Source organism: Danio rerio, chromosome 7, assembly GCF_049306965.1.
Source record: "Danio rerio strain Tuebingen ecotype United States chromosome 7, GRCz12tu, whole genome shotgun sequence".
Taxonomy (NCBI): domain Eukaryota; kingdom Metazoa; phylum Chordata; class Actinopteri; order Cypriniformes; family Danionidae; genus Danio; species Danio rerio.
In genome coordinates this window covers 3232612-3259835 of record NC_133182.1, presented here as the reverse complement: position 1 = coordinate 3259835, position 27224 = coordinate 3232612, and the positions used below count along the sequence as shown (strand labels likewise).

General features: G+C 44.7%; 2 protein-coding genes and 1 pseudogene across 2 annotated transcripts; 2 read left to right on the top strand and 1 right to left on the bottom strand.

Annotated features, from left to right (window-relative positions):
* Nucleotides 1-1759: 1759 nt before the first annotated feature.
* On the top strand, nt 1760-5373 carry LOC137496257 (uncharacterized; annotated as a pseudogene).
* Nucleotides 3595-23508, bottom strand: LOC100534694 (uncharacterized). Its single transcript, XM_073907892.1, has 4 exons — nt 22727-23508; nt 9652-9738; nt 7925-8119; nt 3595-7024 (listed from the first exon to the last, which is right to left on the bottom strand). The coding sequence occupies exons 3-4, from the start codon at nt 7925-7927 to the stop codon at nt 6092-6094; spliced, it is 936 nt and encodes a 311-aa protein (XP_073763993.1). The 5' UTR covers nt 7928-8119; nt 9652-9738; nt 22727-23508; the 3' UTR covers nt 3595-6091.
* On the top strand, nt 22821-26653 carry LOC141375432 (uncharacterized). The gene is made up of 3 exons (XM_073908890.1): nt 22821-22965; nt 23097-26417; nt 26521-26653. The coding sequence occupies exons 1-2, from the start codon at nt 22821-22823 to the stop codon at nt 25766-25768; spliced, it is 2817 nt and encodes a 938-aa protein (XP_073764991.1). The 3' UTR covers nt 25769-26417; nt 26521-26653.
* The last annotated feature ends 571 nt before the right edge of the window (nt 26654-27224 follow it).

The window sequence follows — 27224 nt, the reverse complement described above, 5'->3', positions numbered from 1 at the left end:
GAGAGAAAAAACACAAGATCTGTAAGTGAGATTCGAACTCGCTCCGTTGTGCGCTCCGTTGTTCTTTATCCACGCACTGTCCACTACGCTATTGCCGTGCTCTGAATCTTCTGTGTAATGATACGCAGTAATGTATGACCAAGGAACTGTACAAAAGTGTAAAAAACAGTTCAGTGCCAGGCATACTGTACAGGAGGTCATGCTGCCACATTGTACAGTTGCCTAAAATGCCCTGACGCGAATACAAAGAGCTGCACTGAATGTTTTTTTATGGTAAGCGCAGACCCGCGGTTTGTCACATTTGATTTCAAAAAGGTTTGTTAAATACATTAACATTATGAATTTGGTTATGAAAAAAACTATGCACTTATAACCCTCTCACAATGAAAAAACCTGTATCTGTGTGTCCACATCCATAAATATTCTCATCAAAAGAGCACGCAATGCTCAGTAAACTCTCTGAAACAGACAAACTCAGGAACATAGCAACTTACTCTCTGAACATAACCTGCTCCGGAGCAGGTTATCTTCAGAGAGTAAGTTGCCATGGCTACTTAACATACCCAGAAGTTACCTCCGATTTTGGAACCAAAGTTGAGGTTATCCACCTACTTACTCTCAAACTTACCCGGGTATGTCACATAACCTGCTTTCTGGAACAGCCCCCTGATATGGTAGAGCTGTGTTTACACTAATGTGTTTTTAAAAATAAAACATCGTTTAACAATGAAAACGCTTGGCATTTTTACTGCATTATAAAGTAACAATCACTATCAAAACTATAAACTTTAAATCCTTTTCACATGACCATTCAATCACACTGGAAATGCATTCACATGTGCTGTTGTTATTATTGTCATCTTCCTGAAGTGTAACGGTCATAGGAGAGGAGCTTGAAAAAAAAACAAGTAACAATACGCAATAGTCCAGACGAGACAATCGAGGAGCAATTGTGGATAGTTATGCCTCCATTTTTAAAACTGTATACTTTGGTCTGTCTAAATTGTACGTGTCAACCCAGCATTTTTTTTTTTACCAATCTATTCCTCTAAAATCCCGTTTAACTGTTTTGCCTTGTTTTTCTTGATATATAAATCTTTCATTGAAACAAATACATAGTTTTGGACCAAATAATTTGTTACTGCATTGAATTCACTGAGTTAAGTACAGTTATTTGCTTTTTAAGAGAACAGTGTACATCAAGATCTGTAATTTTGATGTAATGTTAATGTTTATATATGAAATATGTAGAAAAAACCCCCAATAAAAATCCACATTGTTTTGTACATATTTTAAGACTATGGGGGCCACTATTATTTTCAGTGATGTCAAAAGTTTGCATGCCCACTGCCGCTCATAACACACAACTGGGAATACACAACACTGATATGATGCATATTGTGCTGCTATTGCTTGTAATTTTCAGACAGACAAGGCCAACTGCTTGCAATGCTTCCTTCCTGCATCCTAGGAAAAGGATAAGAAGATATCTGGTCAGGTCTGTGTACGTTGCGTTCATTCGATTTTTGATTTTAAATTGAAAAACAAAATTTAAATAAAGATGCTTAATTGAAAACAAAAGTTTTTGTAAAGTAACATTGAAAGCAAAACAATGAAAAACACTGTTTTATTGTTACTGAACGCACAAATAAAATAAAAAAAAGGTTTGTTTGTTATTTTTCTATATTCGTTTAATCATAGTTAGTGTATTATTCAATCTAATTATACCAAAAACAATAAATACCCTAAGTTCGCTGTATTTCATTATACCTATAACTAATCTGCTATGTCTAATTGCCTGCCTTTTTCTTCGGGAAACATGTCCACACTTGAGCCATTTGCGCAAATTATTTCTAATAGTATACAAACTGGAGCAACATTTTCAGAGATCTCAGACATGCTAGTTCAACACGGTGCTGGTCGCGGTTGTTCTGAAATGAGTATCCGAAGGTTTTGTGGACAGCGCAACATTGTAAGAAGAGGACATACATCGGACTCCCACGTAGAACTGGCAATAGCTAATGCCATAAGTGAGGTAATGTCTATAATTCATTGTTTGGGTAGCTAATTACTGTACCAACAACACAAACATTTAATTAAATATAACCTTTGTGTCCTGATAGACAGGGCCAACATTTGGCAGAAAACTCATGACAGGATACCTGTCAGCAACTGGGATACGAGCAGGTGAGGGCAGAGTGGGACGATTGTTGAGGACAATTCAACAACCATACCATGAAGCATGATGTCATGTAAGTATGTGCATGTTTGATAAATAGGCTACAGTTAAAAATATTGGGTAGCTGTCCAATAAAGTGGGATAACGCAGTCATTATTACTCAATAGAGTTGTTTAAGCTCATTTTACTATATGTGTTTGTGACCATGTCTTGAATATGTTATAATGTAATATATTAATCCATACTCGTGTGCTCAGGGTGCACGTAACCTGAATCCAGTTCCTAATACTGCAGAGTGCATGGGACATAAGTTGCACATGGACCAAAATGAAAAATTGGCTATGTTTGGAGCAACACATGTCTTGGCGATTGAAGGATTTAGCAGCAAAATTGTTTCTTTTTCATCTATGCCAATAAAGAACAATCTTTTAATTTATGAGGATGTTTACAGGTCAGTTATTTAGATGAATTTGCAGTTTATTAATATTTATTACTGTAATAATATTAATTATTATTATCATAATTATTTATCAGATCTGCCGTTGTTAACCATGGTATGTGGGACCAAATTAGAGTGGATCATGGAAAGGAATTTTACTTATCCTTGTTCATTCAAGAAATGATTGAAAGTTACCGAAACAGACCAGAGAGACAACCCTACATGCAAACACAATCAACTAAGGTACAGCACAAGGTTGATTTGCAAAATGTTTCAGTATAAAAAAATCAGCTCCTGGCGCATATAAAAAGGCAAAGTTGCAGTTATAAATGTACATACACCAATGTTAATATTTTTTTTCAAATAAAAGATATCATAAGGATGATACGTTTATTTATTTAATTATTTGTGCTGCCTTGAAAATATTCCACAAATTTTATGTGCTGTCCACATATTAACTCAGTTTAAATATACATATTAATTTTCAAAACTCAACATTGTTATCCCTGGGCAATGACTTGAATCTTGTGAAAAGGGGGTTTTATAGCATGTGTCAGTCCTAAAAAATTTAACTCACTCATTCTTCAGAACTGTGCTAGACCATATACACATTGATGATTGTAACAACTTTCAAAACCATGCTTATAAATCTAAGACGTTTTAAAGGAAAATGAATTACTACAAATGTAGATCATGCTGTTCATGTGTTCACATTATATAGTGTATCCTGTATTTCATTATTGTTCTTTTGTTTTCACAATTACAGAACCACACAGTTGAAAGGATGTGGCCAGAGATAAATAATAGGGTTAATTATCCACTCAAAACAGCACTTGTAGAGCTAGTGGACCAAGAATCGTTGGATATGGAGGACAACCTTGTCAGATACTGTATCTCCAGCTTCACATGCCAGCTATGTCACCTAGGCATCAGTAGAGTTGTACAAGCTTGGAATGAACACAGGATTCCAGGTATACTGAAATAACACAGTTTTATTTAAGTATTAAAGATTAAGAACTGACAATCTTATTAACAGTTTTTACTTTAGGTAAAGGCATTCCCAATGTTTTGGCAAAGGGTGGGTGTCTAAATAAAATCTCGGAGGAACTGTTGCCACATGCCGATGAAGCTGCTGAACTTTATGAGACAGAACTGAGACCTTCGCTTACCAGACAATCAATCTTTGGAAGAGATCCCTTTTCCTCAGGCAGACAAAGAGAATGCGTTGAACACCACTACGCTGAACTGTACCCAGATATTTCTATTTGTTATAACAATGCCGTAAACGGTGACTTCTTATACTTTAAACAAGCTCTACTGGATCTCATCAACACAACAAGAAGATACACAGCATAAACCACAAGTTAAAAAAAGGGGGGGGGGGGTACTTTTCTGTATTGAAATTTTTTAAAAATGTGAAATGTTCTATTTCAATGCATGTGAGTGGATTCAGATTGACCATTGTGGTCATGCACTCAACAGATATGACTGTGGTTGGCTACAATGATCATTGCTACTTGCTGCTCACTGAGTGCTTACACAGATACAAACTGTATTGTTTAAAATCTACATCTATCAGCTGATCTATTAGTGAATCACTCATATTTTTATACATTTCAGCAATTAGACATTTTTCAAAGCCTTGAGTGTCCAATAGACCAATATATTACTTTGTGTTTTCTGTGTAAGCACCTAGTGAGAAGCATGAAGCAAAAATTGCTGTAGCCAGTCACTGTTATATCTGTTGAGCACATGAACACAATGGACAATCAGAATCCACTGAACAGCACTCAAACAACCAGCAAAAGCTGCTCTCACGATTTCAATACTTAATGGAACCAAAGTTGTGAACCAAATTGTTCAGTCAACAGAAATAATGTCTTTCAGAACAGACAGTGCATCGGAAAGGCCCGTCACTTCATAGACATTGGTGCATTCCTGTCTACATTTAAGGCACTGGGTTGAAGATTCATGCCATTGCAATACACATATTTTGCATCCCACAATGCAAAGTTAAACATTGATTGCAGAAGAATTAAAACCATAATATTAATGCAGAAGCAAGAGAAATGTTGCAAAACACCTGATTATACATAAAGAGAGAGTAAAAGTTTACATTACAACATTAGGGCGTACTTACACTATGCCATCCGTACCGTGTTCAGGCCTATTTCCCGGATCGTTTGAGAAGTGTAAGTGCGGTGAATCGGGCTCAAGCACGGTTAACTTGGCCGGCCCTTCAGCAAACCTCCTCATTCCTGCAGCACGATGGCTTTATGATTGTCTATGAGCGCCAAAAGTGGCGGATCTGTTCGGCGAAATATCTGACTGCATGTCACCGCATCCATAAGGACTGTTTGGCGAAATTTTTGACTGCATGTCACTGCATAACAAATGACTGAAACGATATAACAAGAGCAATCTCAGCTGTGCTGAGCGAGAGCGCTCATTGAACAGCGCAGCAGCGATGACGTAAGCTTGCCCAGGCCCGATTAGTGTGAGTGCGGGCTGTCGGGGGAGACGGGAGAGGGGACAAGCGTGCTTTGGCCCGGTTCGAGGCAACTGTACATAGTGTGAGTACGGCCTCAGTCTTAAGCCCAGAGCTTATAGAAGTTTTGACCGTGTCTCTGTCCAATGCTGTGAGCACATTCCTTTGTGTCGTAAATACCTTGGAATCAGATTACAACTGACCATCCAGTCTTTTCCTGGGCAGACGTTGCCAGTGTATTTGTTGAATAAAAGGAGAATAATTATGTGTCTGATTAGCCATACTTGTTACATACATACATGTGTGTGTGTGTGTGTGTGTGTATATATATATATATTCTCCATTTTTTTTTGTTAGTTATCAAAACATAAATAGTAATCACATTATATTATAAGTTGATTAAGCAAAATTTTAATGATTTTGGAAATGCTTTGTTTCTTCTTGAAATGTTTTTCCCTCAGAAGTGGTGACTACAAACTACTTTCGTCTTAAAAAGACATTTAAATTTATATTTTTACATAGAACTGTCGCCTCACAGCAAGAAAGGTCACTGTTTTGAGTCCCAACTGGGCAGTTAGCATTTCTGTGTGGAGTTTGCATGTTCTCCCTGTGTTGGCGTTGGTTTCCTCCGGGTTCTCCGGTTTCCCCAACAAGTCCAAATTATGTGCAAAGGTAAATTGGATGAACTTAATTGGCTGTAGCTTGTGAGTGTGTGTTTAGATGTTACCCAGTATGATGCTGGGTTGTAGCTGGAAGGGCATTTACTGTGTAAACACATGCCAGAGTAGTTGACCTTTCATTCCGCTGTGGCAACCCCTGATAAATCAGGGACTAAGCCAAAAGATAGTGAGGGAGCGAAAGTACACATTTTAATAGTTCTTGCTTTCCGGGACAGCAAACCCACAACCTTGCCATTGCTAGTATTATGCAGTACATCTGATCTACGAGAAGGCTAGAATAAAAGCCCAAGATACATGGTAACCCTTTACTGAAAGGACAGGCGACTCCTGTTCATCATCATCATCAGCTCATCATCATCATCATATGAGTTTGGTATTTTTGGTTGTAGTTCTTGCAGCTCTTCTCTTAATTCATCAAGAATGTTGCTCAGCTCTTTCTCAGTCTCCCTTATTGTTTTTACAAATTTCATGATCTCAGTCCGCAGCTCTTGCTCTGTTTTCTTTGTGTTTGTCAGATTCTTTGTCTTGCTCTGTTCAGACGTGTCATTAGTTGTCTCTGGGCTTTGACCTCTATTTGATGCTGCATTTTCTGGTTCTTGTTGAGCCTCACTTGAAGCTGTATCTTGGCGGAGGTCGTGAATTTCTTTGGCGTCGAGAGCAATAAAGAAGACGTCAACAGCTATGAACAGTCCAGATAAAACTCCAGTAGCCACTTCAGCTACACGAGCAACTCTTGCAGTCTGAGCTGCAACTTTCCCAACTGATGCGACTTCAACTAAACGGGCAAGCTCTGAGATTCCTGCCAGTCCTCGTCCAAGTCGAGCTCCACTTGCCAAAGTCTGTTTATCACTGTTTTTCCCAGACTGTGCATTTGACTGTGGTTGATCGCTTTCAGGAAACTCTTTAAGTTTAGTGCCAACTGCTATTTGTATGTTTTGGATGCAGCAACTTGTGGACGTAATTTTTTCTTGTATCATTGTTATTAGCATTTTGACATTTTGCCGGTTTGAACGCTGATTAACTATCTTTGTCACGTTGCTCACTCCAGCTGTTACTCCACCAGCAGTTGCTACACCGACTCCCACTCCTGTCACTATCAGAGATGCTCCGAGTGTGAATGGAGTCAAAATAAGTCCCACCACAGATAAGATTCCTCCAACCAGTCCTATCACTCCTCCCGCAAGACTGCCGACTGTTGTGTTGAAGTACTTATTAAGCTCTTCTATAGTTTGTTTGCTCTGAAAAAAAATAAAAACATCAAATTAACATGCATTTGGTAAAATCAGTGCTAGTGTCTAAAACGTATGCTCTCGTTTACAAACAATAATAATAATAATAATAATAATTTTGTACTCTTTCATTCATTCATTTCCTTTTTGGCTTAGTCCCTTTATTAATCTGGGGTCGCCACAGTGAAATGAACTGCCAACTAATCTAGCATAGCCCTTCCAGCTGCAACCCATCACTAGGAAACATCCATACAGACTCATTTACGTGCACACTATGGTCAATTTTAACATACCCAATTCACCTGTACCACATTTATTTGAACTTGTGGGGGAAACAGGAGCACCCGAAGAAAACCCAAATAGAAATGCCAACTGACCCAGCGACCTTCTTTTCTGTAAGGTGAACGTGCTACCCACTGCGCCACCACGTCGCCATAATTTTGAACTTCATAATCTAAATCAGCGCTCTGCACATTTCATGTTTATTTTACCGATAAACAAAACTGTTTTTTTTTTTTTTTTCATTCAACCTTAAGCGTCCTGCAGTGTCATCATCACAGGTTATTCTGCCATGATTAAGTTTGAAAGAAACATAATCAATTTTAAGTGGTAAAGATGTGACTATGCACATCTCATGGTTATGTTTACATAACTCTTCAGGATTAATTATTAATAAAGGGACTAAGCTGACAAGAAAGTGAATAAATGAATAATCCAACAAGTTCAATCAATGTGCACAGGCCAGCAGTAGGGAACATAAACAAGGTTCCTTCTTGTAGCTCTCTTTTACTGAGCTGGCTATCTAAATTAGGTGTTTTAAACGAGCAAGACATGCAAAATATGCATAGCAGAGGGTTGTGAATACTAGGATTGAGAACCACTGATCTACACATTAGTAATCAGACTTACCATTTTGTTAAGGTGTTTGATGATAAAAGGCCTCTTTAGGATCTCACTGACAGACGGACGGTCCGCTGGCTTAACCTGAAGGGTGTCTTTTATCAGCTCATGCAGATCCTCAGAGAAGTTCACAGGAAGATATTCATAAGAGCTCCTGAGTATCTTTTTAATAATCTCTTCTGAGTTTCTTGATGAAAACTAGAACTAATGAAAATAAGCAGTTGGTAGGACTTTAAATAAATGACAAACAAACAAACATGGATCTCACTTTGAGTTAAAACAACTAACTCGTATCAACTGCTGGTCAGCCTTGATGATGGTGCGCTCACGCTGGAGCCTGGCAAACCTCTTACCAGCGCTGTGGCAAGGTTCAACCACCCTGGTTGTGCCTTAGCTGACAGCTGTAGTTAGGTTCTTTAGCTTGAAAATGTGCCAAGCACTATGCATTAAAGGGTCACGAAACACCAAAACACATGTTTTGAGCTGTTGACAGTCGTATATGTGTCCCACACTGCTAAAAACACTATTAGGACACCTATATTTCACTAAAAAGTGTAAATTGATTGTTTTTGCGTTATTTCAAGCAAATTCGTACTTCCTGTTTGAAACGAATTTTTGAAGCTGCGTCACGGTCATGACATAATAGCGTGTATTCCAGCGTGCAGACTGGACGTCTGTGCCAGAGTGTGTCTTATTACGTCTTACAGTGTGATGCATTAATGCATGAGTAAGGCTTGGTTCAAACCAATCAGCGTGCTCTATTGTGCAACTTCATTAATATTCATTACTGTCACCGTGTTTACGCCACAGAGACGCCACGTTGTGTTGGCAAAACAAGCGTGAAGTGTTGCTTTTATAGTTTGCTGCCATTAAGTTTCGTTTTCATTTTCTCTCTGTGAGAGTTCATCTGGATCACGTGTGGATTAACAGTGTACGCGACGCTCGACAACAATAACTTACCTGTCTAAGGAGGAACATTGTTTACCTGAGAGCTGTTCTCATCTGCAAACGCTGAAATCCGGATTCTCTTGTAACGTTAGTCTCCTCTTCATAAAGACGCGGCTCTAGTTGCTGGTGATTGTCCTGTCTCTACAGATTTGGTAAGTGAGCGACCAGTGCTCTTTGTTTATTCAGTTTGTTCGTATCGAATTAAATTAACTATTGCACTGGGTGCAAACATAGCACCGCATTTTGTGACCGGAATAACACACGCGGCTTTCTGACGCTACCTGCCGTGTGCATCTAAGTTTCCGGGAAATGCAGAGTGTTTTTTCTCTCATTTGCCGTGCGGTATCAAACATTGCATGAAAAATACACGCTTAGAGCAGATCCTCAAATCAAATATCTCGTTTGTCGCGAGGGGCATGAATGAATTCCCTGAATGAAAGAGCCAAACTGCAGTTAAAGTCCACCATTTAATAATTTGGCAAATAATTTGACTACAGATGTCCATGTAGGTTAAACACCATCACTTTCTCATGTGTGTGTATTTTGACTGAAACTCGCGCGTGCCCAAATAGACACTCCCACAACATCCCACTTTAGTTCCTCCGACACTCCCCCCTAAACAGAGCTGGACACGCCCACTTTTCTGACTTTTTCCAAAGTAGAGGTGTGAAAACACCCTGCTGAAACGAGGGGGTTTCATGGCCCTTTAAATAGCTTTAAACTCAGCTAAGTGATATGATTGGAATAAATATATACATAAACTAAACAATAAAGATCTAGTGTATTACCTTTTCATATCATACAGTTGACCACTTAGAATCTCAGGTGCAACATATGGGAGAAATTCAGATTCCGCTGTTTGTACATCAGTGAACCTAATAAAAAGAAATAAATGATATAGCAGGTTCATCATGTGGAAAAGACACATAATTTTTTGAACTAAAGATAACAGATAAATCTGAATTTTAGTACTTTTTAATCAAACTCTCCCAAACAAATGGTCTCACATGCAGTGAATAATAAGCTCTGCCAGAAGAAAACACACACATTTGATAAATACTGGGAATTATATTACAAAATGTAGTTCAAAACCACTTCAACTATTATGTGACAACATCTGAAAGAAAGCTTTAGGGAAATGTTTTTGAATATGACATATATGGGCTCAATTGAAATTTGCTCTATTTTGGAGCCAGGAGCGGCCACGACTAGCACAATTTCGGATGAATTGCAGTTTTAGTTACTTCCGTATTGGCTTTCGGAGGGAGAGCGGGAGGTTGCCGCTTGATAAAAACACATATGTGAGAATGCTGTTTGTGGACTACAGCTCAGCATTCAACACCATTGTGCCTGCCAAGCTGTTGTTGAAGCTCCAGGCTCTCGGTCTTCACATCTCATTGTGCAACTGGATCCTGGACTTCCTGTCAGGCAGAAGCCAGGAGGTCAGAATGAACAATATTACATCATCCACACTGATACTCAACACTTGTGCTCTACAGGGCTGTGTTCTCAGCCCTCTCCTGTATTATCTGTACACACATGACTGTACAGCCAAACACAGCTCCAACGTCATTGTTAAATTTGCTGATGACACAATGGTGGTGGGCCTAATCACCGATAATGATGAGACGGCCTACAGAGAGGAGTTGCACACTCTGACGCAGTGGTGTGAGGAAAACCACCTCTCACTCAACATCAGCAAAACCAAGGAGCTGGTGGTGGATTTCAGGAGAGAGAAGAGAGAACACACCCCCTTCACCATCAACAGGACACCAGTGGAGAGAGTCAGCTCTTTCAAGTTTCTTGGAGTCCACATTGCTGAGGATTTGACATGGACTGCCCACACAGACGCGGTGCTGAGGCACAACAATGCCACTTCTTCCTCAGGTGTCTCAGGAGGTTTGGAATGAGCCCCCACATCCTCTGCTCCTCCTACACCTGCACTGTGGAGAGCATCCTGTCTGGCTGTATCACCACCTGGTATGGAAACAGCACCAGCAGCAATCACAAAGGCCTACATAGGATTGTGCGAAATGCTGGACGCTCTGTAGGAGGTGAGCTTCCCTCCCTCCAGGACATTTACACCAGACGGTGCATGAGGAAAGCCAAGAAAATTATCAGTGACTCCAGCCACCCAAGCCATAGACTTTTCTCTCTGCTACCCTCAGGCAGACGGTTCCACAGCCTCCGAGCAGGCACCAGCCGACTTAAAGAAAGCTTCTTCCCTCAGGCTATCAGGCTGATGAACACTTAACACACCACACACAGACTCTTCCATACCCATCACTGCACACCATCAATAAGTAACATGCACTGCACTTTAACCAATCCATACTTGAAACAACACTGCCTACAACTATGTGGACACCTATTCATTGCACATTTCACTGTCAATTTTACATTGTCGTTGTATTTACACTGTCTGTATTTTGCACTTTCTGTAGTTTGCACTGTCGTTGTATCTGCACTATTTGTAATTTGTACTGTCTAGCCAGCACCAAAGCCTTTCGCTCATCATACATTTACATTTTTATTTACATTTAGTAATTTATCAGGCGCTTTTATCCAAAGCGACTTACAAACGAGGACAACGAAGCAATTTACTCAACTATAAGAGCAACATTGAATAAGTGCTGTAAGCAGTGGCGTAGCGGACGGGCCCGCAGGGCACGCACCGCGGGGGGGCCCCGCGTGATTAGGGGGCCCCGCATTGTCGCCATTTTCAATAATTGAAAATCCACCGGCAACCGAAATAATCAAACTCTTGGGAACAACTGTGGTCGGAACCAAAGTTCACAGGTCTGTGTTCTCTGAACACCTCTCAAGCGGTGGACTACTTCATTCTGATTGCTTGCCGCCAATGTTGCCAACTTAGCATTTTTTTCACTAGATTTAGCGACTTTTCAGACCCCCCTAGCGACAAATCTAGCGACTTTTTTGTGTGTTATTGGAGATTTTTTTAGACTGTCATTTGTCCATACTGTACCATCTCTACTCTTCTCAACGAGCTGCGTGTGATGCCGCCGGCCCCTCCCCCGCCTCACAGCACTGACAGGCGGCCCAGTCAGTCCTCGTACAGCAGCCTCTCCCACCTGCAGCCGAGAGCAGATCACCCCTCTGCGTACCGACGACAAATGATTTAGCACAGGCAGTGTGAAGGTATTTCCCTTGTACAGTCAAACCGATCTGCTTCTCCTTTATTTTAACAATTTAATTGGAGCGTTTATTCTTTTCTTGTTCACAATCAAAGATATTTTAGTGACAGTTTCTGAACTTGTCTGAGTTTATTACATATGAGAGATTTCTGCACATTCACTACACATCTATAATGGCATACTGTATTCCAGGCCCGGATTGGCTAATCGGGAGGACCGGGAGAATTCCCGGTGGGCCGGTGCGTTTTTTGGCCGCGAGGGCCGTTGTCCCTAGCTCCAGAATCTGTTGCTCTCAGCAGTCACACTTTTTACATTAATTATTTTTTTTACTTGACCACAGTCTTCTTATTAATTATTTTACCAAAGCTCTGCTCTTTTTATCTATTTTCTCGCAGCCTGGTTAATGATGATATAACTCAGACGAGCCACTCTTTACTGCACAGCTGTTGTGGTCCAGTGGTTAGCGCGTTAGGCTATGACATTGCAGACCTGGGTTTGATCCTCGTCTGAGTAGTTTTTTTTTTTTTTTCATTTTTATTGTTAAGACATATAATACTGTTTGGGTTGTTGAACATTTGAAGTTCTAAAGCAGCTGTTTTTTGAAAAAAAATACGTGATAGTGTCATTAGTGTCATCCCACTCCGGCCCTGCTGTATTCAAACAGCAATACATTTAGTTAAATAAACATGCTAATATAAAGTGTAGTGCAATTATAAATACCCCTTTATTAACCAGAGGCTGTTAAACAAACAGAAACGGTAAACGTGATGACGTCAGTGATATGCAAATTGACCTATGACGTATCCCCCCCCCTCTTCATCAGGGGGCCCCGTCAGCGATCCCTGCAGGGGGGCCTCCGCATTTTGCGCTACGCCACTGGCTGTAGGCAAGGTTTCAGGTGTTTAAGGACAATGTAAGAAGCAAAGCATTAGGATTTTTATTTATTATTATTCATTTTTTGTAGTTAGTGGAGGAGTCAGAGAGGGAATTGCATATTTGTAAGAAAAGTGGAGACTAAATAGTTGAGTTTTTAGTGGTTTCTTGAAGACAGCGAGTGACTCTGCCATTCTGATGCAGTTAGGGAGTTCATTCCACCAACTGGGCAGATTGAGCGCGAGAGTTCTGGAAAGCGTTTTCTTCCCTCTTTGGGATGGAACCATGAGGCAACGTTTATTCACAGAACACAAGTTTCTGGAGGCACATACATCTGCAGAAGTGAGAGCAGATAAGAAGAGCAAAGCCAGAAATCGCGGATGAGCAGCGGAGTGACATGTGCTCTTTTAGTTTCATTAAAGACCACTCGTGCTGCTACATTCTGAAGGATTTGAAGAGGTTTGATAGAGTTACCCCGGCTAGTAGAGAGCTGCAATAATCCAGTCTGGAGAGAACAAGAGCTTGATATATATAATACATTTGATTTGCCTTCTTTTATTTTCTATAAACATTGTTTAAAAATTAGTGCTGTCAAAATTAACGTGTTAACGCATGCGATTAATTTGAAATAATTAATGCGTTAAAAAAATTCACTTTTTTTGCACTAACAAAGGAAGTGTGGTTGATTTTTCCTTTCATGACAATTAATTTTTTTAAATAGCACTGGTAAAACTACCACATGAACTTTAAGGCCACAGAGACACTTTTTGTCCCTTTTTTAAACAATATTTTCAAGCTTTGAAAGGTATAATTAAAGTATATGATGAAAAGAATAAAATTTAGCCTTTTATTTACATATTTTACACTATTTGTCTTTACAATATGGCAAATTTGTTTCATAAATAGCTGTACATCACATGTAAATTTTATTTTACACTTGATCTTAAACTTAAATACAAACTTTACAAAAAATACAAGTACACTGTCAGCAAAAAAAATAAAAAATAAATAATAATAATATAATAAAACAAATGACTTCAATGATTAATAATAATAAAACAAATGACTTCATTTTACTTGAGGTATTTGAAACATGACAACACTACATTTATCAAAGCAGTGCTTTAAGAGCCTTATTGTTAATTTTATTAAATAAACAATAAGTAACAACAGATTGTTTTGACCTGTAATGCTTTAAGACAGATATGAATACAGCTAAATGTATAAATCACACAAATACCTCATCCAGAAACATTTCCAGCATAATTCTTTTGTCGTATAGAAATTAAAAAAGTTCCACCTTTGCTAAAAGTAAGTTTCACTTCACAATACAGCCAAATAAGAAGACCATTAGCATTGTTATCGATCATGCATCAATCTAATTCTAAATACTTCATAGTTTGTGACAAAATTTTGTCAAGGAGCAAAGATAAATAATTTCTATTTTAATAGTGAACAGATCGCGATTGTATTCAATCTGAGCACACACGCGATGATGAGAGTACTTGCAGTTCATTTGAAAAAAGCCCATTTAAGAGCTCGCATATCTGTTTTAGCGATTGATGTACATAAATGAGCTCTCATGTTAAAATAAAGCACTCGCCACATTTGCAGATATGAATAATTGCGCAATACTTCCATTCCGGCGCCGCCATTCAGAATGTATTTAGAGGAGAGTGACAGGTCAGAGGCGAGTCGACTCGCTGTCTGAGAGTGAAACGTGTATGCAGATCTTCAAATAGGCAGAAAATATGTCCGCGTTTTAATTACTCTGCTAGACATCTCTGTAGTGAAAACATCCCACAAGCGCTATTCCAACAAAACATTTGTTTTTAAGTAGTTTTTTTCTGTCTCTGCAACACAGAAAGCCTTTGTCCCGCCCTTACGTTTCTTTCAAAACTAGACAAGGTCGACTGTGATTGGTCACTTTTCACATCAGTCGAATCACAGAATCAATACTTAAACTTCGGAAACTGATTTTCAGCCGCTTATGACACAGTGCACTAAAATAAACATTCTAAGCACAGCGCTGTGATCGTACACTTCAGAAAACAGCCAATGCTGATCACATCGATGTTACAGTACGCATCAAAGGATTAAAAGTTTTAATTGTTTCTTTTATTATTTGGCGATTCCTCCACGTACCACTAGGAGGACGCCCGCGTACCACAGTTTGAGAACCACTGCTCTAATACATCTGTGTCTCCCACAGACATGGATACTACTCCAGACAGTAAAGTGTCACCCACAATTGAGGCAACTCTCTCCTCAATGGGTGTTAGTTCAGCTTCCCCTGTTTTTTGTTAATCAGTTATCTAGAAAATAAACAAGAAGAACAAAAATTTGAGGTGAAGTCAAGTACCCCAGGGTCTGCAGGTAAAACACAAAATGGTTAATTTAACATTATAAACAAAAAAAGTGAAATATTCAGTTTCAAATAATCTATTTTTGTTACTTGTAAAATAAAATAACAGCCTAGATTAAACTGTTTTTATGGTTGCCGTAGACAAAGTAGTTAAAAGTTTGCATTATCAATGATTGATCTTATCTATGTGCAACCCACCCATAATTAAACATCATTGTAGCCTTTTTGATTACCTGATTTTGTATTAACGACTGCACAAGCGGATATAACCGAGATCTATTAATAGTTGGGAGCACCGGCAGATATAACCAAGATCTGTGCATAACAGGGTTTTATGCATCCCAAATATCAAAAGAGTGACGACATATGGTAATGTGAACACACTTGATCATTATTTTAATAAGTAAAGCGTGTGTCACAGCACAAAGCATAACTTATTCTTTAAATGTCCACGATTAAACGGTCATTGATAAGGTCCATCGATTGAAAGGGTTACCGACAATCAATTGATCATTGAGTAAATGTTAATATGCCTTATATATGGGCCTATGTATGTGTTTATATATTTGCGGTTAAACAACATACTGCTTGATTTCTTGCTTCATCATGGCAATAACAAACAATCAGTTACCGTCACAGCCATAGCTGTCGCATATTGCTCTATGTGATTGACTTAATATTGAGTAAAAATGTCTGGAGCTAATCATTATTATCTAAATACATTTTATTGCAATTCAGTATGATATAATTTATTAGCTCAGCCCTATCTCAAATTACTGCTCACATCAAATTCAAGACACTGACACTGAAACAACCACTGGCTGATGAAACTCTCATAACACTAGCTAAAAAAAATCAATAATTAAAATCTATTTTGTATTTGTAAATAGCTCTATTTTTAAATTGGTGTTAAATAAAACTGCCTGCTAAATGAATTTATTTAAAAATAATGGCAATAAACATAAACAACGTTCGAGGTTACAGAAGTAACCCTTCGTTCCCCGAGGACGGGAACGGAAGTGCTATAAGTGGATTTGATGTTCTAAATTCACGTATGGGAGATTCGGTTCAGAAGCCGCTTGTCTGAAAGAGTATTGAACGGGCCAATGAAAGCAATGAATTGGCAGCGTAAGCTTGCGCAGGTGTGCTTCATTGCCAATTAACTGAGCATATAAGCACACCTGGCGCCAGCAAACGCCTTCCTTTTTAAGCTGAAGAGACTTTTAAACAGCTAAGGGACAGTCATTATGGCGACGGAGAATAGCATCTTCGTTCCCCTCCTCGGGGGTTACTTTAGTAACCTTGAACGTTCCCCTTCGGTTGGGGAACTCCAGTGCTATAAGTGGATTTGATGTTCTAAATCCACGTATGGGAGCCATTGAAAGTGCCATAATGACCGCACCTTACCAACGCCTCTGATGAGAGGGCTGTCAGGCAAGCGTGGCGTACCCAAATCATGGGAGACGCGGTCCTCCAACGTGCCCTTGGCCCTAATTTATCCCCACTTCAAAGAAGCTTTATGGAATAGGTATATTTTTTTAGGAATCGCTAGCGTCTAGATAATTCTAGGAAATACAACAGTACGTTGGGAAGCGTGCAATCCCGGTAGGGAGGACGCTGCGGAGACCATCCGCACCCAATAGGGAGACAAAATGGAATTACATATGGACAAACCCTAAGGATGGGGAGTGCGCATAAGAAGGTGGTTAGCGGAAGGCACAGGTCCACCCAGGGGGGGGAACTTAACTGTGGCGGAAATAAGCATATGGGATCGCCAGAGGGGATCACACATAGCAGGCACCTGTACCCAAAAACACGGGCTGACCAGCGGGCAGACCTAACGTAGTGGGCCAGCGAGTGACTCCTCCGCTGAGTCAGTGCTGGGGGCCTCGGAGGAATCTGCAGGGCTCACCGAATGGGGAACTTTACTGACAGACAGAAAGGTGCACCTCTCTCCGTGTTAGGGGAAAAAAGGCACCGCAAGCGTGCTACAACACCCCACCCAGTTGTTTCCTCTATCACCAAGGGTTACCTAATACCCTTGAGGAAACCGGCTCCACTCGCAGATTGTAAAACCTTGCAAATGTGTTGGGTATCGCCCAACCCGCAGCTCTACAAATGTCTGTTAAAGAGGCGCCGCGTGCACACGCTCAAGAGGGTGCAACGCTCCGAGTGGAGTGCGCACGCACTCCCGGGGGACGCGGCTGACCTCTGCTCAAATAAGCACATGAAATGGCCTCCACAATCCAGTGGGATAATCTTTGTTTGGACACGGCACTTCCCTGCTGCCATCCACCATAAGAGACAAAGAGCTGCTCAGAAGATCTAAAGTACTGAGTACGGTCCACATAAATGCGCAGGGCGCGAACTGGACAGAGTAAGGAAAGGGCTGGGTCTGCCTTCTCCGGGGGCAGCGCTTGCAGGGTTACTACCTGATCTCTAAAGGGAGTGGTAGGAACTTTGAGCACATAACCCGGGCGGGGTCTCAGGATAATGTGAGAAAAATCCGGCCCGAATTCCAGGCACGAGTCACTGACCAAAAATGCCTCCAGGTTCACGACCCTCTTAATGGAGGCCAACGCGACCAGCAGAGCTGTCTTCAGGGACAGAAATCTTAAGGATACTGAATCGAGTGGCTCGAAGAGATCAAATTGCAGGCTCGTGAGGACGAGGGCGAGATCCCAAGAGGGCATGAGAGGGGGGAGGAGTTGGATTAATTCGCCTAGCGCCTCTGAGGAACCGGATGATGAGGTTATGCTTTCCCACGGTGCCGCCAGCCACCGCGTCATGGTGAGCGGAGATGGCGGCAACGTAAACCTTGAGAGTGGAGGGCGACAGCCTGCTATCCAGCTTCTCTTGAAGGAAAGAGAGCACAACACTGATCTGGCAAGATCGGGGGTCTTCACTGCGAGAGACACACCATTCAGTAAATAGACTCCACTTCAGGGCGTAGGCGCGCCTCGTGGAGGGGGCTCTAGCCTGAGTAATGGTATCAACCACCGCGGATGGCAGGTTACCTAAGTCTTCCTCGCGTCTAGGGACCACACGTGGAGGTTCCAGAGATTGGGGCGAGATTGCCAGATGGTGCCTTGTCCCTGAGAAAGTAGGTTCTCTCTCAAAGGGATCTGCCAGGGGAGGGCCGTTGCGAGGAGTGAGAGCTCTGATATCCAGGTCCGGTTGGGCCAAAGGGGCGCAACTAGCAGAACCTGTTCCTCGTCCTCCTTGACCCTGCACAGTAACTGCGCGATCAGGCTCACTGGGGGAAACGCATACTTGCGTATGCCCCGAGGCCAGCTGTGGGCCAGTGCATCAGTGCCGAGAGAGCCCTCGGTCAGGGAATAAAACAACTGGCAAATAGCGATCTCGGGGGAAGCAAACAGATCGATCTGGGCCTCCCCGAATCGCGCCCATATCAGCTGAACAGACTCGGGGTGGAGTCTTCATTCTCCAGAGTGAATCTGCTGCCGTGAGAGCGCATCGGCTGCATAGTTGAGCAAACCTGGGATGTGAATGGCGTGCAGCGACTACAGCCGCGGGTGACTCCAGAGGAGCAGACGGCGGGCGAGCTGAAACATGAGGCGAGAGCGCATACTCCCCATGCGGTTGATATACGCTGCCGCCGCCGTACTGTCCGTCCTGACCAGCACGTGTTGCTGCTCCAACACCGAAGAAAAACGGTGGAGAGCAAGGAACACTGCCAACAGCTCAGGGCGATTGATACGCCAATGCAGCTGGGCACCTTCCCACAGGCCCGCAGCTGCATGCCCGCGACACACGGCCCCCCAGCCTGTGCTGGAAGCATCTGTTGAGACAACAACATGACTGGACACCTGTCCCAGAGGTACACCGGCCTGCAGGAACGAGGGGTCGTTCCAGGGGTTGAGGGTGCGGCGACACAGCGCAGTAACAGAGACTCGGTGTGCACCCGCATGCCATGCGCGTCTTGGAACTCGATCTTTAAGCCAGTGCTGAAGTGGTCTCATATGGAGCAGTCCGAGCAGCGTAACAGCAGCAGCGGATGCCATATGCCCCAGGAGCCTCTGAAAATATTTCAGTGGGACCACTAATTTGCTGTCAAGCTCCCTCAGACAGTTTAGCAACAGGCGAGCACGCTCTCCGAAGAGGCGCGCTACCATGGTGACCGAGTCCAGCCCCATCCCGAGAAAAGAGATCCTCTGCACCGGGGCGAGTTTGCTCTTTTCCCAGTTAACCTGCAATCCCAATAGGCGGAGATGCCGGAGCACCTCGTCTCTGTGCGCAATCAATTGCTCCCGCTAGTGGGCTAAAATCAGCCAATCGTCGAGATAATTGAGTATGCAGATGCCCGCGAGCCGAAGGGGCGCTAGGGCACCCTCCGCGAGTTTGGTGAAGACCCGCAGAGACAGAGAGAGCCCGAAGGAGAGGACCTGTACTGCCATGCTCGACCTTCGAACGCAAACCGCAGAAACTGACGATGGTGTGAAAGAATGGAGACATGAAAATACGCATCCTTCAGGTCTATGGCTGCAAACCAATCCTGAGGACGAACACATCGGAGGATGCGCTTCTGTGTAAGCATTCTGAACGGCAGCTTGCGAAGGCAGAAGTTCAAAACGCGCAGATCTAGGATTGGCCGTGACCCACCGCTCTTTTTGGGTACGATGAAGTACGGGCTGTAAAACCCGCTCTCCATCTCGGCTGGAGGTACCGGCTCGATTGCACCCTTTGCCAGGAGGGCAGCAATCTCCTCTCGCAAGACAGGGGCAGACAGGGGATTGACCCTGGTGAAATATACACCCGTGAACTTGGGAGGCCGTTTCGAAAACTGAAGCTTGTAGCCGAGTCTGATCATGCGTATGAGCCACCGCGAGGAGCTGGCTCGCGCTAACCAGGCAGGCAGAGCCCTCGCTAATGATGTCATCGCAGCAATCGCTGACGTACCCACGGAGGGGCAGCGCGGAGCGGGTGTGCTGATCCAGGGAGCGCGAGGGTCCCACAGAAGAGCTGGAGGAGAGCGATTCTCTCTGGCTCCGCACCCTGACTCCGGAGAGGGGGCTTGGGGGCTGGGAGGAGGGAGACCGTCCCCCCAGCGCCCGTGAGCCGCTGGCGGAGCATGCAGACCCTGCGAGTTGAGAGGCATCGCGTCCCAGACTGGCAGGGCTTGAGCTGTGACATCCGGGGAAGGGGAAAAGTGCTCTTTGTTCAAATTTTTGGTGGCACTGAAAAGTAACGTTGGGATATGGGCCCCGCCCTCCAGCAGGGAAAGAGCAAATTTCCTCCTCTCCGGATGGCCTATCTCAGGGACGCTTCGCGGTCCGTTTACCGGACTTAGCGGCGCCCTGGGCAGGAGGGGCTGCCGGCTTCCTGCGTGCTCGATGGTCCCACGGCGAGGAGCAGCGGAGGTGGATGGCTCGGCAGGGGACGGAGCGGGCTTACGGTCCCGCCGACAGATGACATTGCCCATCGCATCCGACTGCTCCTTCACCGTCTTGAACTCCTGGGCGTCAGCATCGCGCATATCAGCCAGGTTTAGCCAGAGGTGGCGTTCCTGGACCACAAGTGTGGACATCGTCTTCCCCAGCGCACACGCGGCGGACTTAGTAGTCCGGAGCATAGTCAGTCACGGTGCGCAGCTCGTGTAACAAGCCTGGGTTAGACCCACCCTCGTGCAGCGCCTGGTAGGTGGCCATCGCGTGCAAGGCGGAAGCTGCCTGGCCCGCAGCCTTTTAAGCTGTAGCTCCGAGGGAGGCAGATAACCTACAGGCTTTGGACGGGAGATGGGGCGGACCGCAAAGATTGACTGCAATGGCACGCTCCACCTGCGGGATCGCCTCATACCCCCTGGCAGCTCCACCATCCAGGGTGGTGAGGGCGGAGGCGGACGCAGCACGGGCAGAGAAAGGTGCCCTCCAGGACTGCGTGAGCCTACTGTGCACTTCCGGGAAGAAGGGACGAGAGGCTTCAAAGGCTTCGCCTTTTGGTCTTCTACGTAACACCCATCTAGTCGGTCTGACCGCGGGGCTGGGGGATGAACCATCTCCAACCCGACGGCCGAAGCAGCCCGAGAAAGCACGGCCAACATGTCCGCTTCAGGATCCATTTTGACGGCACTCACTTGCCCAGAGGGGGCGAGCGGGTCCGGATCATCCTCGAACAATGAAAGCCCACCCTATGATGCCGCGGAGGACATCTGATCTCCGGTGTCAGCGAGCGTGAGAGCTAACATCTGGTTGTACGGATCACTCCCAGTACCCGAAGCTTGGATGGAGCGCTTGGAGGAACCCTCAGATCTGCCCGAGCGCCCGCTGCAGAGCAGAAGGCGACTGGGGTGGCTCGCTCTCTTATCAAAGTTAGCCGCGATCTCAACTGTGCAATGGTCATGGCATCGCAGTGACGACATGAACCGCCCGCGAGCACCACATTGACATGCTGGACCCCCAAACATGTAATGCAGTGATCGTGCCCATCATCCGGAGCCAGGAAACCCTCGCAACCAGAAACGCCATCCTGAAAAAGACGTGCTGCACGACTGTGTTGCTCTTTTAGGAAGTTTTGCAACAATACGCACCGCTCTGGAGGACCGGACGCACTAATTATGTTAAATAAGCTGAAAAAACAGTTCTTAAGGTTTTTTTTTTTAGGGACAACTAAATTGTTTTTTATAATCAACTTAAAATTGTTCACTATTAAGTTAACTTGATTAATTTGTATTGAGATGAGATGAAGGGATTGTGTGGAATGCAGCATTTTTACAGTGTAGATTAAAAACACTGTAAATGTAGATTTGAAATGTAGTAAATGTGTTTATTTATTGAGTTTGGTTTCAGTTTCACTTACACTGACTTATTCAGATACAAATTACTACATCTTGCTGTAAACTGCACACATGTACATCAGATGTATCTTATTATCATGGACCCACCTTTCAGTCTTGATCGAGGGTCTTGATAGTTTTACATCTTAGTGAACGAAGTCCTGTATACCATATAATCCATGCACTGAAACTGAGAAACTATGAGTTTCACAGCAACACAACCTAAATCAAACTTAGCATGAGCAGAGACGGACTATTTAATTGAGTTTTAAAATATTTGCAGACCTCCAAATAAAAAGTTAAGAGATACAACTCATTTGAAACAAGCTGACAGCTCACTTTCAGTAACTCACTGTATTCCTCGTCTTTGTCCTTCTCCAAAACAGGTTAGACAGGAATTGCTGTGTGCAAGGTGTCTATGTGAAAAAGATGTGTTGTGGAGAGGTAAGCATGATCGAATACCCAATAAAGGGGGAGAGCATGCTCAGAGCCCGGTGGCTAATCAGCAGGCCAATCCGAAATAATAAGCATCACCTGTTTATTCTAGTGATTGGACCGGAGAGACACCCGTCTTAAGGAGAACGGGAGGAACAGTCGGGAGAGAGAGCTGAACGACGGCCACATAGTGGGAGCTGTCCTTGCAGTTGTGACTGAAAATAAAAATATTTGTTACTTACCTCAACACCGACCCTGTCTTCTTCTTCCCACACAAAGAACATTTGTTACAGTGGTGCCGAAATCCGGGGAAGAAGAAGAGACCTCGCCGCTAAGATGACCACTCCGTCAACCAGTCCGTTTGCAGAAGTGATCCAGGCGCTCGCGGTCCTCCACCGTGAACAGCACCAGGCGATCCTGGACATACGAGCTAAGCAGGAGGAGCGCTTTAAGGTCCTGATGGAGGCCCAGCGCAAGGACCGCGAGCTCGTCCGGAGCATGCTGAAGCAGGGGATCCAGCCCGGATCAACATCAGCCACCCACCCTCCCATCACACTACACAAAATGGGGCCGCAAGATGACCCGGAAGTCTTTTTAGACTTGTTTGAGAAGATGGCAGGAGCGTGTGGGTGGCCCCGGGCCGATTGGCCGGTGAGAGTCATCCCGCTGCTGTCCGGCGAAGCCCAGACCGCCGCACAGCAGCTACCGGCCGAGGATCTCCTGAATTATGGCACCTGAAACGAGCCATACTTCAGCGGGCCGGCCGCAATCCGGAGGAACAACGCCAGCGCTTCAGGTCGCTGAAGCTGGAGGAAAGCGGTTGGCCCTTCATATTCGCCCAGCAGCTCCGTGACGCCTGCCGCAGATGGCTGGTGCAGGATGACCGGACCATCGATCAGATCGTCGACGCTGTGGTACTGGAACAGTTCATCGCCCGCCTTCCCTCCCGAACATCGGAGTGGGTCCAGTGCCACCGACCAGACGATCTGGAAACGGCCATCCAGCTGGCGGAGGATCACCTGGTAGCGAGGTCCAGGGTTGGCGAAGTAACCTCTCTCTCTCTCTCTCCCCCTGTCCCTCCTCTTTCTCTCTCTCCTCCTATCCCCAGGCCCAGATCGAGGGGACCGCCCATACCGACTCCCAGGAGGCGGATCCCAGGCCCGGAGCCCCAGCGCAGAACGCATCGCTGGGGCACCTATCGGGATAGAGACGGGGAGGCACGTGGCATGGGCGGGCCTACAGCTATGACGGGTCTCTCTCCGGCCCAATCAGTTGGTCCTGCTGCCCTCGGGGGTATAACGGGAAGGTCTGGGCCGGCATGTTGGCATTGCGGGGGGGCGGATCATGCACCAGAGAACTGCTCCGTGATGGAGGTGGGTGCATTGGTCCGCCTGCCCGATGTGCCAGCAGTCGCCCCCGGTCGCGACGGGCTATACCGGATACCTGTGAGTATTAAAGGGGGTACATATCAAGCTTTGGTGGATTCGGGGTGTAATCAGACCTCCATCCACCAAAGCTTGCTTCAAGACCCGGCTTTGGATATGAGCCGCACGATAAGGGTAAGGTGTGTACACGGGGATGTAATTCACTACCCGCTAACGGCAATAGACATTCAATTTCGGGGGAAAAAGCATAGAGTGGAGGTAGCGGTTAACCCGCACCTCAAACACCCGCTAATTCTGGGAACTAATTGGCCTGGATTTAATAGATTATTGGGAGTTTTATGTGCGGGTGTTTCTTGGAAGAAGAAATCGCCGGATAGGGGACGTGTCGCTCAGCTGGGGGAATCCCAAGCAGTAACGTCACGCGCTGACTCAGGGGAAGGGCTGGGAATTTCCCGGTGTAAAGACTTTCCCCTGGAGCAGTCGCGTGATGATACACTAAAACATGCACTCGAAAGAGTGCAAGTTATTGATGGGAAAATCCTCCAGCCTGATCGACCCCTCTCCTATCCGTATTTTGCGGTTATTAATGATAGGGTGTATCGAGTGACCCAAGACGCTCAGACAAAAGAAGATACAACCCAGTTATTAGTACCAAAGAGCCGCCGGGAAATGCTTTTTCAGGCGGCTCATTCTAATCCTATGGCCGGACATTTAGGTCAGGCGGCCACACTAAATCGCCTCATGACCCGATTCTTTTGGCCGGGCATTCACGGTGACATCAGCAGATGGTGCGCTGCGTGCAGTGAATGTCAGCTGGTAAATCCGCCGGCCACCCCAAAAGTGCCGTTGCGCCCTTTACCAATTATGGAGATCCCCTTCGAGAGAATTGGTATGGATCTCATCGGGCCATTAGAGCGATCCGCACGCGGGCATCGGTTTGCATTAGTTTTGGTGGATTATGCAACCCGATACCCGGAAGCAGTCGTGCTCCGTAATATCTCAGCAAAGAGCGTTGCGGAGGCACTGTTTTGCATCATCTCCCGTGTGGGAATCCCCAAGGAGATTCTCACTGATCAAGGCACCGCGTTCATGTCACGCACGATGCGCGAGCTTTATGGATTATTGGGCATTAAATCTATTCGCACCAGCGTCTATCACCCACAAACAGACGGGCTGGTGGAAAGATTTAATCGCACGCTTAAATCAATGATCCGTAAATTCGTTCACGAGGACGCGAAAAATTGGGATAAGTGGTTGGAGCCCTTATTATTTGCTGTGCGAGAGGTTCCCCAAGCCTCCACGGGGTTTTCCCCCTTCGAGCTTCTCTACGGCAGACAGCCCAGAGGGGTTTTGGATGTTGTTAGAGAGGCTTGGGAGGACGAGCCTTCTAATAGTAAGAATGAAATTGAATATATCCTGGACCTTAGAGCAAAACTCCACACACTGGGGCGGCTCTCTACAGAGAATTTGCTTAAGGCTCAGGATGACCAACGCAGGCGATATGATAAGGGCACTAAACTCCGTAAATTTTCACAGGGAGATAAAGTACTTGTACTGCTACCCACTTCCAGCTCTAAATTACTCGCCAAGTGGCAAGGGCCGTTTGTGGTCACACGACGAGTCAGTGATCTCAATTACAGCGACTGGGCCAGCCCGATTGTCTTGGTACCTAAGACGGACGGCTCGGTCCGGTTCTGTGTGGATTATCGCAAGGTGAATGCTGTGTCGAAATTCGATGCTTATCCAATGCCGCGTATTGACGAGTTGCTCGACCGGTTAGGTGCTGCTCGATATTACTCGACATTGGATTTAACGAAGGGCTATTGGCAGATGCCCTTATCTCCAATATCCCGCGAAAAACAGCCTTCACTACGCCGTTTGGATTGCACCAATTTGTGACGCTTCCGTTCGGGCTGTTCGGGGCGCCGGCGACGTTCCAGCGCCTAATGGACAAAATACTCGGCCCTCACGCAGCATATGCCGCTGCTTATTTAGACGACATTATCATTTACAGTAATGATTGGCAGCGGCATATGCAACATCTGAGGGCGGTATTGTCGGCGCTGAGACGGGCCGGGCTCACGGCCAACCCACGGAAGTGCGCAATTGGGCGAGTGGAGGTAAGGTATCTAGGCTTCCACTTAGGTCACGGGCAGGTGCAGCCCCAAATTGATAAGACTGCAGCTATTGCAACCTGTCCGAGACCCAAGACCAAAAAGGAGGTGAGACAGTTTTTGGGGCTGGCAGGATATTATAGGCGGTTTGTTCCTAATTATTCGGCCCTTGTCAGCCCATTGACTGATCTCACTAAAAAGGAGGGACCGGATACCGTCCAATGGTCGGAGCAGTGCCAACAGGCCTTCTTAAAGGTAAAATCTATACTTTGTGGGGGGCCGCTATTGCACGCTCCTGATTTTGCTCTCCCCTTTATTTTATAGACGGACGCGTCCGATCGGGGTCTGGGGGCGGTTCTCTCCCAGGAGGTGGCAGGAGCGGAACGGCCGGACAGCTCCCCGGCCTGAGGCGGGCGGTGGGGGTATGTGGAGAGGTAAGCGTGATCGAATACCCAATAAAGGGGGAGAGCATGCTCAGAGCCCGGCGGCTAATCAGCAGGCCAATCCGAAATAATAAGCAACACCTGTTTATTCTAGTGATTGGACCGGAGAGACACCAGTCTTAAGGAGAACGGGAGGAACAGTCGGGAGAGAGAGCTGAACGACGGCCACATAGTGGGAGCTGTCCTTGCAGTTGTGACTGAAAATAAAAATATTTGTTACTTACCTCAACGCCGACCCTGTCTTCTTCTTCCCACACAAAGAACATTTGTTACATGTGTACTTGACACACACTAAACTATTTACGCATATCTACATTTTAGACCAAGTGTGCAAAACTACAAGCACATTATGCTTTAAAATGGCATTTTTGCTTCAACTCTAAAAACAGTTCTCTACATTATTGTAATGATACACTCATTCAAGTCTTATTCTCTAACTGATTATTGATACAGACTGTTAATTTTATCACAGTTGATCCCTTACTGTTTTTCCAAATGCTTACAGCTGATTTAACTATAGCTCATCTTAAACCTCTACACACAAATCCACAAAACTCAAACATATTCAGTAGCAATTCAACAGTGAACCATGAAATAATTATACAATTATACACCGAACTTTATGTGCAGTGTTTCCACAAGGTTTACAGTTTGTTTGTTTGTTTGTTTTCGCCAGGACTGGCAAGGAGACTCTATAAATGGTCGTGTCTGGTTTCCTCTCACAACTGACTATTCAATTCAATTTAGCTTTATTTGTATAGCGCTTTCACAATGTAAGTTGTGTCAAAGCAGCTTCAC